The sequence below is a fragment of the Eumetopias jubatus genome, unplaced genomic scaffold (genome assembly GCF_037043125.1).
Source record: "Eumetopias jubatus isolate StellerSeaLion01/CBP00866 unplaced genomic scaffold, mEumJub1_p1.0 scaffold_2, whole genome shotgun sequence".
NCBI classification, from domain to species: domain Eukaryota; kingdom Metazoa; phylum Chordata; class Mammalia; order Carnivora; family Otariidae; genus Eumetopias; species Eumetopias jubatus.
In genome coordinates this window covers 162,429,428-162,443,483 of record NW_028274808.1, presented here as the reverse complement: position 1 = coordinate 162,443,483, position 14,056 = coordinate 162,429,428, and the positions used below count along the sequence as shown (strand labels likewise).

Genomic DNA, 14,056 nt, shown 5'->3' with positions numbered 1-14,056 from the left:
GCGGTGGCGACCGCGGGACCGGGGGAGAGGCGCGCGGGGCCCGGGAACCGCAGACCCGCAGCCTCCCGCCCCAGCGCCATGGACGGCCCCGACAACGCGACGCTGCTCTTCGCCCCGTCCTCGCTGCAGCCGGACAACTACACGCTGTCGCCCAATGCCAGCAGCCTGCGCCCCGGCTCGGACCTGCCCGTCGCCCTGAACTCCAGCGCCGGGCCCGGCCCCGGGCTCAGTCTCGCGCCCAGTCCCGGCGTCGGTTTCAGCCCCGGCCCCACGCCCACCCCGGAGCCGACGGCGGGCGGCTCGGCGGGCGGCGCGGCCAGCCTGGGCCCGTCCCTGTTCCCCCACCCCTGGGCGCACCCCCAGACCCCGTTCTGGGACACACCGCTGAACCACGGGCTGAACGTGTTCGTGGGCGCCGCCCTGTGCATCACCATGCTGGGCCTGGGCTGCACGGTGGACGTGAACCACTTCGGGGAGCACGTCCGCCGGCCCGTGGGCGCGCTGCTGGCCGCGCTCTGCCAGTTCGGCTTGCTGCCGCTGCTGGCCTTCCTGCTGGCCCTGGCCTTCTCGCTGAACGAGGTGGCCGCCGTGGCCGTGCTCCTGTGTGGCTGCTGTCCCGGCGGGAATCTCTCCAACCTCATGTCCCTGCTGGTGGACGGCGACATGAACCTCAGGTACGGAGCTGTCTGGTCCTTGGGCATCTCTTGTACCCCAAGCAGCCGCGCTGAGCGGCTGGTTCGAGACGCAGCAGAGAGGAAGGAGAGGCGGTTGGAGAGAGCGCAGGAAGAGGTGACGCCCGGGCTTTAGAAGTCAAGGCAGATGTGAGGAAGTAGTGTTGTAGGGGGAAAGACCTAGACGGGGACAGAGCTGCTCTGACGGCCCTCCGACCATCTTCCCTGAGGGCTGGGCTGTCAGCAGAGGTCTCCGGCCTCTGGCAGACAAAGAGAACTGGGAAGCCTGAAGCTAGGTCTCGCCGGAAATGCAAAAGCAAAATAGGGCTCTTGGCCCCAATAAAGAAACTGATCTCATATAGAGGACGATATAATTGAGTTCAGTTCAACAAGTCGTGTTCAGCAGCTTTGCTATGTCTAACAGGGTGCTTTGGAGGACTAAATAAAAAAGAAGGAAAGATGTTCTTTGCCCTCAGAATCATCCAGACAGACTGTAGCCAGCTCAATAGGCTTTATAAAACCGGGGCAACAGTTCTCAGATTCCCCCCACCCCCAATCTGGGGTTCCTGTTTCAGTTGGGCTTAGAGCTGCCGATCTCTTGGCAGTTCCCTGGATGAAGTGGGTTCTCCCCACACTTCACGCTCCAGACTTGCGGTCTCTTTCTCCTCTACCCATTGTTCAAGAGAGAGGTTACCCAGTGTGCAAAGGAGATTCTTGGCACAGAGCCCATTCTGAATTCTGTTCATTCCCTTTTCTGCAGCATCATCATGACCATCTCCTCTACACTTCTGGCCCTAATCTTGATGCCCCTGTGCCTGTGGATCTATAGCCGGGCTTGGATCAACACCCCCCTGGTGCAATTACTACCGCTGGGGGCGGTGACCCTGACTCTCTGCAGCACTCTCATCCCTATTGGCTTGGGGGTCTTCATTCGGTACAAATACAACCGGGTGGCGGACTACATTGTGAAGGTAAGGTCACTCTTCCTTTTTATGTACTTTGTGTATTTGGAGAGTCCTTGGTCTCTGACCCCTGGCTGAAATGCTAAGAAGTTCGGGAAAGAGGGATAAGGAAGAAAACTTGGCAGCCCTTGCATGGATAAACTTTAAAAAAAAAAGTTTGTGCTACAAAGATAACTTCTATCTTTTGGCATTCCAAAAACTCATAGCTTTAATTAAGACAAAGCTTAATTAAAAACAGCATAAGAGAACTACTAGTATTCACAGGAGGAAATATATCACAGGGGAAAGAGATATCAGTGCCATTAATTGGCAGCATATTTTCCACTAACAAATCATGCATTATTAAGAATCAAACAGATGAAATAAAATTATATGAATTGCATTTGTCCTCCAGTATTTTAGAAATGTATTACTATCTTTTTAAAAAGTGGAACTCGGGGCACCTGGGTGGCTCAGATGGTTAAGCGTCTGCCTTCGGCTCGGGTCATGATCCCAGGGTCCTGGGATCGAGTCCCGCATCGGGCTCCCTGCTAGGCGGGAAGCTTGGTTCTCCCTCTGCCTCTGCCTCTCTCTCTCTCTCTCTGACTCTCATGAATAAATAAATAAAACATTAAAAAAAAAAGTGGAACTCTAATTCTGAGGAACTCTGTAGACGTTTCCTTTAAGATGTTTTATTAATTTTCTAAAAATAAGTTGACACTAATATGACCAAAAGTAATTTAAAAAGCACATGGAGGCAATAGAATACACAATAGAATACACAAAGTATTGACTTTAAAGCACAAAATAAGATTGGGCCCTGGATAAATAATGCAGAGTATATAACCATTAGTAAATCTGTGTGTTTTTCCTTCCCCTTGCAGTACTGCATCTAAAGCTAGTGAAAGGATGAGAATTCCTGTTACTTTGTGTACTATTTCCAGTATTGCTTTATTAAAAAAACAAACAAACTGGTGCTTTTTGAGAAGTAGAGATTTTGTAAAGGTGACTGGGGAAAAAATTAAATATTTGTCAACTAAGCTTTCTTTGAAAACTCAAAAATAGTAAATAAGAGTAAACCATGAGTAGGACTCCCATTTTAGTTACTCAGAATACATAAGTAATTACTGTTAATGCACAGGCACATTCATTTGGACAAGTGAAAAGAGTTTCTCCAATGTTTCAGTTATGTAGATTTAAGAAGACATAATCTTTTGTGTTTTACTTAAATTAATTAAATAAGTTAATTTTAAATAAATAATAGAATCTAAAATCTGATTATTCAGAGAAGCTGTTATTAATATGAAAAATAAAGGGTTCTTTTATACACATATATCCAGTCTTGAGTAAAAAAATTGTGCTCTATAATAAACATATATTGGGGCGCCTGGGTGGCTCAGTCGTTAAGCGTCTGCCTTCGGCTCAGGTCATGATCCCAGGGTCCTGGGATCGAGCCCCGTGTGGGGCTCCCTGCTCAGTGGGAGGCCTGCTTCTCCCTCTCCCTCTCCCCCTGCTTGTGTTCCCTCTCTCGCTGTGTCTCTCTCTGTCAGATCAATAAATCTGTAAAATATATATATATAATAAACATATATTCTGAATGTAATAAATTTATATATACATGTAAATATACATATATTTTCCATATTACATATATAATATACCTACAAATAATCTTGAAATGCATTAAGAACACATTAAGCTTAATCATGAAGCTAATACTATTAAGCTAATACTATAAAACCTAGGAATTCTAGGGGCGCCTGGGTGGCTCAGTCTTTAAGCGTCTGCCTTCGGCTCAGGTCATGGTCCTAGGGTCGAGCCCCGCATCGGACTCCCTGCTCAACGGGGAATCTGCTTGTCCCTCTCCCTCTCCCCCTGCCTGTGTTCCTTCCCTCGCTGTGTCTCTCTCTGTCAAATACATAAAATCTTAAAAAAACAAACAAACAAACCTAGGAATTCTAAGAGAAAGTCAATCAAATAAGCTATTCCCATGCTAAAAACAGATAAATATATTTAAGTAATAGACAATTCGATAAGATTGGCTCACTTTGTTTTTTTTTAATTTTTTTTAAAGATTTTATTTATTTATTTGAGAAAGAGAATGAGAGAGAGAGAGAGCAGGAGAGGGGGGAAGGTCAGAGGGAGAAGCAGACTCCCCGCCGAGCAGGGAGCCCGATGCGGAACTCGATCCCGGGACTCGGGGATCATGACCTGAGCCCAAGGCAGTCGCTTAACTGACTGAGCCACCCAGGCGCCCAGATTGGCTCACTTTGAATTTAAGGTGAACCTATTCCTCCTCCTAACTCATAAAGTATGCTATATAACACTTTTACACTTTTGCAAACACTTTAAAATGATTCTTTAATGTCAGTGCTTACCCAAATGATTTAAAATAGTTCAAAAGAAACTTTGGAGCCAATATTTTTACAGTGAAGAATCAGATTTCCCGTCAAAGCTTTTGATGTGGACACACATCTTGATATAAGAAAACCTCAGGGGCATCTGGCTGGCTCAGTCAGTAGAGCGTGCAACTCTTAATTTCTGGGTCATGAGTTCGAGCCCCACGTTGGGTGTAGAGTACTTAAAAAAAGTTTTGATTTATCATAGTTTGGTTTCTGCCCGTTGTACCTTTGTAGCATGAGTACTTTATATAATAATTTCAGCACCCTCTAGCATAGACTTTTTGTCCAGCCCAGATAAATTTTAAATAATTTTTAAGAGAGTATGAAGTATGTGCCAATGCCACAGACTCCAAAGGGGTTTCCCCCAGATATCCAGCAAACCGGAAGCAACACTTAAACTGTTCTTCTGGATCTCTGGTTTCCTTCACAGACACCTCCCACCCACCACCCCCATTAAACAAAAACAAAAACAAAAACAAAAACTAGCTAACTACGAATCTGAAGGAGAACCAGGAGAGGAAGTTTTAGGTTTCCACCTTACTATTTTCACAGCTTGTCTTACGTGAATGAGTGAGAGGTACCAGTCAGACATCAAGACGATGCAACGTCTTGTACAGAGTCAGTTGTACTATATTTAAAATCCATCTGTTATATGTAAGGATTTTTAACATCATTGGAGATTTACAGGTGGGAGTTTTCTCATGAACAGATAGAAAAAGGGGATGTTCAGAATTACAAAGAATTCCTCACGTCCTCTGTTTACATTTTTCACTTACATAATCTGGGTTGGTAATTGTTTCAATATTGCTATCAGTTCTCTGAAATACAAAGTATTTTGAAGTTTGAAAATAGCACATATAAGTCTCATAAATTTTAATAGCTTTTTATATCACGTGTAATATACTTCTCAGAACTAATTTCTTATGGAAAACACGGGGTCCCGTTCAGGGAAGGTAATGTTCATTTGCCCACTCTGTTCATCAGACCAGACCTGGTGTGTTGAGCTCAATTCTAACTGCTGTTTTTAAGAGGTACACGCACAAATTAAACACATGTTCAGAACTATCAGGACTCCCACCACAGAGTTACATGAAAGTCTGGAGACATCTGCCTGAAGAAGAGTAGCCTTCCCCTCCTGGTTTTTGTTTGTTTGTTTGTTTTGTTTTGTTTTAGAAGCGAAGAAGAGGGGGTGGGCAGAGAGAGAGGGAGAACCCCAAAGCAGGCGCCATGCTCATTAAGGGGCCCATTGCCCAGGCTTGATCCGTGAGATCATGACCTGAGCTGAAATCAAGAGTCGATGTTCAACCGACTGAGCCACCAGGTGCCCCTCCCCTCCTGGTTTTTACTTTTTATCTATTTTTTTAAAGATTTTATTTATTTATTTGAGAGAGAGCAAGAGAGGGAATGACGAGCAGGGGGAGGGGCAGAGGGAGAAGCAGAAGCAGGCCTCCCCCCTGACCTAGGAGCCCAATGCAGGACTTGATCCCAGGACCCTGGGATCATGACCTGAGCCAAAGGCAGATACCTAACCGACTGAGCCACCCACGTGCCCTTCTGCTCCTGTTTTTTAGACAGGAGTCAATTAATTAGACAAACAAACAAACAAACAAACAAACAAGAGTCTGGTCTATGCTGCTCCTGAGCATCTATCCAAGATAATGGCTAGTTGTTAGGGAAGGCAGATTGTCACTCATCGTAAGGACAGGCCTCCAAACATTTAGAACTGTCCAACAAGGACCCAGACTCATCCTGAAGGTGGATCTATCCATCCTCAGAAGTACTGTGTCAAAGACTGCTTGTGGCAAAGATCTCCGTTGTGTGGGAGGTGAGCCTAGATGTGTCTCTTCTTCCAAGAGCCTAGGATTCGCTTGCCTGAATTCCATATCAACTATCCTATTTTTGATGGTTTGTGTGTTCATTTTCTATTACTAGGTTTCCCTGTGGTCTCTGCTAGTGACGCTGGTGGTCCTTTTCATAATGACTGGCACTATGTTAGGACCTGAACTGCTGTCGAGTATTCCTGCAAGTGTTTATATGATAGCAATTTTTATGCCTCTGGCAGGCTATGCCTCAGGCTACGGCTTGGCTACTCTCTTCCATCTTCCACCCAACTGCAAGAGGACTGTATGCCTGGAAACGGGCAGTCAGAATGTGCAGCTCTGTACTGCCATTCTGAAACTGGCCTTCCCACCACAATTCATAGGAAGTATGTACATGTTTCCCTTGCTTTATGCCCTTTTCCAGTCTGCAGAAGCAGCGATTTTGGTCTTAATATATAAAGTGTATGGAAGCGAAATATTGCACAAGCGAGATCCTCTAGATGAAGATGAAGACACAGATATTTCTTATAAGAAACTAAAAGAAGAGGAAATGGCAGACACTTCCTATGGCACAGTGAAAGCTGATAATTTAATTATGATGGAAACCACTCAGACTTCTCTCTGAACGTGAAGATACAGAGGCGCTTCTATCTTGCTGAAATATTATTACTTCATCGTTATGGTCTGTGGTAGTGAATATGGTTTACATAAAGGAGAACAAATGGTTCACATCATCATACGTGTCACGATTATGATCTTCCCATTGTAAGGTTGCATTGGTGTATTAACCAAGCGTTTTCCCAAATTACAAATCAATGTCATAATATAGCTTGCACCTGGGACTGCTAGGGTAAAGCCTGAACATGTTAGCTGTGCTCTTTGGTTTTTACCATTACCAATTTCTATGTTTCAAATATGTAAACTCTTAGAAAACAGGGTCTTGGAAATGTAGAATTTTGGTGCACTATCTTATATGAGTAAAAACAAGCTTTTTTTTGTAAAGCATAATTTGAAAGCAATTTGTAAAGCATAATTGAGTTTAATGTAATTGTAAAAAAACCAAGTGCTTGCTCAACTTAGAACACCAGACAGTGTTGAATTTTGAGCTGTATTAAAAAAAAAAATCCCAAACCAGGTCAACTAAGCAATGAAATACAGTATTTTATTGTCAAACCTGTATCAAATCAACACAAAAGTACATTAATGTATATCTGATACCGATTAATAATGGACAGCTAACATTTTTCCAGGGAACAAGGCATTTTCTTCTCAGTTGGGGACTGATTTGGTTTCTGCATTTATGTCGACACATCGCAAATCAATTACCTTTTGGAGGGATAATTTGGTTAGGAAAATTTTAGTACTCTCCACCCCAATAGACATCAATACCTCGTGGCACTCGCTTGAGGTGGGGGGTGGAGGGGAGGGGAGGACGTGCTGCGGGGGGAGAAGACAATTAGCCTAGATACGGATGCCTTAGAGTGCTTTCCCTATGGGGTTCCCGAAAGGGGGCAAGGGGTGGACTTTTCAGAGCAGTTCCGAGACAATGAAACTACGATCTGAGATCATAGGTAACAGACCCAAAGCAGTTCCCCCCAACCTGTGCATTTTTGCTCACTAGCCAGACACAGGCGCCCAGCTTCGCCTCAGCTTCCCGGGCAGCGCAGACACACCTGGAAGCCTCGAGGCCCGGGACCACCTGGCTCGGCTAATCCCGGTGATTGCGCTCTTTTGTCGGTATCCTCTTCACCTCCGGCGAGCTCACTCACCAATCAGTTCTTGCATCACAAAGAAAGCAGTCTTTCCCCATCACCGAAGGGTATTTGTGGCGACCTCCGGGTGTGGAAAATTTCCCCACAGAGGTCAGGGACAGGCCGCCTAGGCGGGGACTCCGGGACCCGAGCCGGGGACGGGCAGGGTGCGGGGGGCCGCGCAGCGCGGGGAGCGGCGGCGGAGGCGGGGGGGGTCGGCGGCCGGCTGCCTCCGCAGGGCTGCCTATTTAGGGCAGGGCGGCTTCGGGAGCGGCCCGGGCTGCGCTTATGGCTGCCCTGGCGGATGAGGTGCTGGACGGTTACATGTACCCGGCGTGCGTCCCCTACTCGTACCCGTACCCCTACCCGCCGGCCGCCAAGAGCAAGGGCGCGGCGGGCGGGGGCGGCTGGCGGCACCGGGGTGGGGGCTACGCCCCCGCGTCGTCCTCCTCGTCGTCCTCCTCTGCCGGGGCGGCCGCGTCCTCTTTCCCGGGCTGCGGGCAGCTGACGGCCGCCGAGTACTTTGACAGCTACCAGCGGGCGCAGCTCATGGCCTTCCTGTCGCAGGTGAGCCCGGGCCTGGGCCCGCGGCCCCGCAGGGCCAGCAGCCGGGACGTGGCGGTGCAGGTGAACCCGCGCCGCGACGCCTCGGTTCAGTGCTCGCTGGGGCGGCGCACGCTGCTGCGCAGGGCCTGCGACTCCGGTCCCCTGGCCGGCCCTGGCCTCGAGGGTGCGGGCGGCGGCGGGGGCTCGGCGTCCCCGCAGCCGGCGCGCCGGGGCGCGGAGCAGGGCAGCCCCCCGAGCGGCGCCCCGCGGCCCGTGCGCTTCCCGCGCACCGTCGCCGTGTACTCGCCCGTGGCCTCCCGCCGCCTCACCACCTTCCTGGAAGGGGCCGACGGCGCGGAGGGAGAGCGGAAGCCGGCGCCTCCGAGGCCCCGGGGCCCCGAGGAGGGAGAGGGGTCGGCGAGGAAGGCGCCCCAACGGCCGCGGCCCGCAGAGGAGGAAGGGGACGAAGACGAGGCCCAGGCCGCGGTGCGGACGAGCTGGGAGCCGCCGGTCGCCGGGCCCGGGTTGCCGCCGCGGGAGACCGGGGCAGGTGAGGCGGCCCGGCGGCGCGCGCCCAGGAGTCCGGAGCAGCCCCCGCCGGCGGGGCGGGCCCAGGACGCCGCCGGCGAGAGGTCGTCGCCCCGGAGCCCCGAGCAGGCCAAGGAGCGGCCGCGCTTCCAGGTGAGGCCCAGGCGGCCACGGGCACTGACGGGCGTGGGGGAGCCGCGGGCGCGTGGTCTCCTCCCGGCCCTCGCCCCTCGCCCCGTGGCTGCGCGCCACCGGTGGAGGCGCCGGCTTCCTTAGAGGCGGGCCACGGCTGGGCGCCTTTTCGCAGCCGCTGACAGCGGCAGGGGATCGGCCTTTCCCCACCGCAGAATTGAACGAGTGCATTCTGATTGTTGGCGGCGATTGTAAAACGGGCCCCACAGGTTGGCGACGGAGACGCCCTGGTAACCCCCCTATTCCGAGCGCATTTACTGTTTAAAAAACAACTCTGACCGTGGACGCGGAGTCGGGTGTTGAGTCCTCGTTTGGACGATCTAGGAGGGGTACTCAGCAGAACATGCTAAGGGGAACTTGGTGGCAGGAGAGTCGTTTCCTGAGGATCGCACTCACCTATCTGAGTTCAGTGTGGCAAAAAGCCCTAAGCGTCAATTACTGGGGTCCTGGTCAGCTCTCTCCTGATTCTTGCCCGAACTTCCCAAGCTCCTCCTGGAAGCTAGAGCTCTTGACGTGCCTCCCTTGGGATCTTTTCTTGCTCCTAGAAAGTACCCTTATTCGGAACCTCAGCGTTGCTAAAGCACCCGGGCCATTGTGTGTTGCTGCCTGAGCGGGGCGGGCGTGGTGGCCAGCTCACACCGGCTGACTCTAAAGGGCCGGGGTGCGCGGAGGGCAGTGGTGGCGCGGGGAAGTGGGTAAGGCCGAGGTAGGTAGTAAGAGCACTGGAGGCCTCCTTTACCCCCCCTCCCCCCACAGTCAGCCCAGGGCTGTTGGGAGCAGGGGAGGAGAGGCGGAGGGAGTCAGGTTGGACAGAGCTGTGTGTCACTTAAACCGTATGTAATCTTGCCTCCTAACTTTCCTGGACCGATGTTTGCTCACCTATGAAATTGCTCTAGAGTTGGCAGGAACTTTGGAGAGCACTTAAAGGCCTAACTCCAAACACCTGTTTCTCACTGGGAGGGGGAGAGGAGAAGCTCAAGAATAAGACAGTACTACTTTAGTTCATGTTAAATATGAATTCTGGTTCATGCGCAATTTACATTCCTAGCACTGTTGGAAATTGAAGAACCAAGTGGATCTGGAACATGAACTTTTTTAGGCTCCTGCTTGCTGTGTGCTTGATTAAACCATTAGGTCACCTGATTACTACATTATAGAGACTAATGGGCAAACCTTGAGCCCACTTTCCTCCATGATCTGGAATGAGGTTGCCAATTATAAGTAGCAAATCGGTCCTTCCCAGCTTGTGAAATGAAGGCTAATTCAAATATCCGGTGAGTTAAACCCTGGTGTCTTTCTCTTCAGTTCTTAGAGCAGAAGTATGGCTACTATCACTGCAAGGACTGCAACATCCGATGGGAAAGTGCCTACGTGTGGTGTGTGCAGGGCACCAACAAGGTAAGAAATGCCGCGGACTTGGCGTCTTTTTGACGTTAGTGTCGAGAGGCTTTTGCTTCACGTTTCCCCTCTCTCCTCACAGGTTTACTTCAAGCAGTTTTGCAGAACTTGTCAGAAGTCTTATAACCCTTACCGAGTGGAGGATATCACCTGTCAAGTAAATCAAATACATTTTGTGTCTGAACCGGGTAGCTGGGAGAGGGTTTTGGGGGAGCTTCTTGAATGTATCCTGAGAGAGACTAGGTTCCCAGTGACCCTAGGTTTTGACTGCTTTTCAGTGGGGATTGTGGAAATAATATTCAACTGGGAAACTGGGCCTTGGGGGTCTTGTTTCCTTCTGTCCTTTCAAGTCTTGGTTATGCTAACCTCTTTAGACGCTGTCCCTTCTCCCGCAACATGGAAGAGTGTTTGCCTTACCTGGTACTCAGCCTAATGTGGGAAAGCAAGTCAAAACCTAGAATACCTTTCTACTGTCATGAGGCTGCCTGTTCTGCCCAAATGCTTTGTTTGAAGCCCATGCCCCAGTGAGGATACTTAGTATAAAATGGAGTTTGAAAGTTTCAGTCTTGCCTGAGTGCTCGCGAAGGGCGGATAATTTGTTTTAGAGTAAATTTAAGCTGCCCAGCTTTATGGGGCTAATGAGTGACATTACTGGTTTACTTTTAACTAAGCACTGCACTGTGGGAAGCGGGTTAGATAATCTAAGGAAAGAGGTGGCTAAACATTTTTTTAGAGAGCGAAATGGTCTGTAGGTCTTATTAAAGATTTTGAGAGCGAGTGAGCGAGAGCAAGCAGAGGGAGCCCGACGCGGGGCTTGCTCCCAGACTCGGATCATGACCGTTAGCACACGGTAGCGGAGCCTGATGTGTCAGTCGACACAGCCTAATCCATGTACGTCCCTCAAGTTGGACGTTGGATGCCTTACACTCTAGGGTAGGAAGAGAGGCCCCAAGTATGGAAAACGGTTTAGACTCCCTTAGATGAGGGCAGAGTAGGGTTAGGCCCTGAAGTAGGATGCTTCAAACACCCTGCTCCTGGCACAGGGGTTGCTGCTTTGCTTTTGGTGTCAGCTTCAGGTCATTTGCAGCAGGTGTGTTTGGGGAGGCAAGGTCAGCCCTCGCTGCTAGGCTGGATCCACAGCTTGCGCCTAGCAGCCTCACCCCTTGGCTTTCCTTGTCCGACTCCTCTCCCCGGCTGGTTTCTTCTCCACCCTCCAAGTGCAGAAAGAGATTTCCTTCTACCTGTGTTTCAAGAGAAACTTCCCAAGTCTGAACTGAATCTTCTGCAACATGAGAGCATGACTGGTTGGTTGAGCACCCTCCATTCCGATCCCGTCCTTGCTGGAAGGGGTGCAGATGGGACGAGATCAGCACAGGGCCTTGCGTGGCGTGCATTCGCCAAGTATTTGAATGGACTCGAAAAATAACTCAAGTTTGAGGAAGTCCCCACAGGCTTATCTTCTGTATGTGCTTCTCACTTTGGTTTTTCAGAGTTGTAAACAGACTAGATGCTCCTGCACTGTAAAACTCCGCCACGTTGACCCTAAAAGGCCCCATCGTCAAGATTTGTGTGGGAGATGCAAAGGCAAACGCCTGTCCTGTGACAGCACTTTCAGCTTCAAATATATCATTTAAATGAATGTAAAAAACAATGGTCCTACTTGAACGTGAGCTAATGGAGCAGACAAGTTAGCTTTTTTCCTGCTCTATTCTGCCTCCCCCTTCTCAAAATACTTCATGAAAGGCTGTATTTTTGACAGCCTTCAAATAAAAGTGTTGCAAAAACAATCGATAAATTGCATAAGATGTTTGTTTGTTTTGTTTTGAAGCTTAGGAGAGCCGCTCTTCTAACAGTCTGCATCTGTCCCTTTGTTAGAGGGCCTCACAAGTATGAGGTTTACTGCTCCCGTGTGGCTGTGGGGCTGAAGCTTCTAAGCAAGATAGTGATTGAATGAAAAGCCACCTAGCCATTAAAATAACATTCTTCTGGGTGACGTGGAGGCGGAGCCCAGCCTTGACAGACTAAGAGAGTTAGGGTTCTGCCTCTGGGTTGCTCCCGAGCGGCTGGCTGGCTAGCTAGCTAGCTGCGGCTGGGGGCTATGCACTACATAGTTTCACAGAGGGTGCAGGTGGGGACTGGAACAGGGTGGCTAAGGGCAGTTTCTTTAAGCTGTTACCACTTGAAGTCCAGTGGATCGAGTTAACTTAAATAGGCCTCCTAAACGTACTCAGGGATTTCAAGTTGGTTAACAGACGGTGTTCGGCTGGGTTTTTGTCTTGCAGTCTGTGACTGCAAACTAGCACAGGAATTCTATCTGTGCCTGCTAGCTTCCGATGTGATTCCCGAGAAGATACTAAGGACCTGCTCCCGGCACTCTCCTGGTGGGGGATGGCATGTTGGCTAGGGCCTCGGGGTTTTAGTATCAGAGTTGAGGGTTATTGGTTTAATGGTTACAGAAACCACGTAACTGGAACCAGGTGCTAATTATGCCTCCGTCCAATTTTCTAATCCTCTCATTTGAGTTAACCCTTACGACCTTAGAAGGTAGTATAGAGAGATGTTTGTTAACCTCTTGGGTGCATGGGTGTAGACAAATGTAAAAAACCTAGAATGAATTTGAGGTCTCTAGAACCCTTAGAGCAATGGGAAGTCCCCTCTGCATCCACATGAACCAGGGAAGGTGCTTGTAAAAACAGACTGGGGCCCCTGTCCCTTCAGAATCACGGTCTGGGGGTGAAGCACTTTAGCAAGCACCCTGGGTGTTGCTTATGGAATGGAGGTGTGGAAACTGCCTGAGTCAGCCTTGTACTTCAGAAGAACACAGATGTGGCCTCTGCCCTTCTGGAGCTTCCAGTGTAGCGGGTAGATGGCCATTATTTTCTGCATTAAAAAAAGGTAACATGGAGTTTGTCACATAATATGAAAGAGCTACTTAGGTGCCTATAATCAGTGGGGGATCAGATTTAGGGAGGCCAGGGAAGGCTTGCCTGAAAAATGACACTTGGACTGACCTGAAGTTTGGGTGAATTGAATTAGGTGAAGGAGAAACTTTTCAGACCAAGGTAGCCTGTGCAAAGGCCCAGTGGTAGAGCAAACCAGAAGGAAACCAAAGTAGTCGGATACTTTGGAGTGGATGGGCATGATGGCAAGTGACACTGGTAGGCCTAGACTGGGAGGACCTTTTAGACCTTGCTCAGGACTGACTGGTCTTTGTCATCTGAATTCACTGAAAGGTTTTAAAGCTGTGGTAGGACACAGACTTATCTTCAAAAAGAAATAATCACAGTGGATGTCTATAAACAAGGAGACTTGCAAAGACCAGGTAAAATGGTGGTAGGACCAAAGAGATGACAACTCTAGGTGTGGGGGAAGGTGATGTTCTAACACGTGTTCCTACGGATTTGGTTGAAGGTAGGGACAGGGAAGGACACTTATTTGACTCATGGCATGCAAGTGCACTCAGTAAACACTTGAGGGAACAATAGAAATATACCTGTTTGGGAGTCCTAAGTCTACTAATACGGTAATTAAATCATTCTTTAAACTTAGGAAAAGTAATGGCAAGCTCTTAATATAGAGCAGCTAACCTAATTTACAGTTGAGGAAAGCAAGGATCAAAGTAGGTTTTACTTAGTGTGCACTGGACAAAGTGGCACAAAAACATCTTTGTTATAAAAGTTGTGCTAACATTTTAGCAGTTAGCACTGTCAAACTGTGTACAAAGGAAATGTATGTGTTTACGTGTGTGTGTGTGTGTGTGTGTGTATTTAACGAGAGACATTGACTAGAAGGAAATACCCCAGAATA

At 49.1% G+C, this 14,056-nt stretch overlaps 2 protein-coding genes across 4 annotated transcripts; both read left to right on the top strand.

The window, feature by feature from the left end:
• The first annotated feature begins 78 nt into the window (after positions 1-78).
• SLC10A4 (solute carrier family 10 member 4) lies at positions 79-6,459 on the top strand. Its single transcript, XM_028100532.1, has 3 exons — positions 79-674; positions 1,432-1,642; positions 5,947-6,459. The coding sequence occupies exons 1-3, from the start codon at positions 79-81 to the stop codon at positions 6,457-6,459; spliced, it is 1,320 nt and encodes a 439-aa protein (XP_027956333.1).
• Positions 6,460-7,573: 1,114 nt separating this feature from the next.
• ZAR1 (zygote arrest 1) lies at positions 7,574-11,883 on the top strand. Of its 3 annotated transcripts, none has more exons than XM_088020862.1 (5): positions 7,874-8,634; positions 8,713-8,812; positions 10,157-10,249; positions 10,332-10,406; positions 11,740-11,883. In XM_088020862.1, exons 1-5 carry the CDS (start codon positions 7,874-7,876, stop codon positions 11,881-11,883), a joined length of 1,173 nt encoding a protein of 390 aa, XP_087876988.1. The 3 variants fall into 3 exon arrangements, with proteins under 3 accessions (XP_027956326.1, XP_087876988.1, XP_087876987.1); XM_088020861.1 differs by having other exon boundaries at positions 7,874-8,637; positions 8,710-8,812; positions 10,157-10,254; positions 10,319-10,406; XM_028100525.2 differs by having other exon boundaries at positions 7,574-8,812.
• The last annotated feature ends 2,173 nt before the right edge of the window (positions 11,884-14,056 follow it).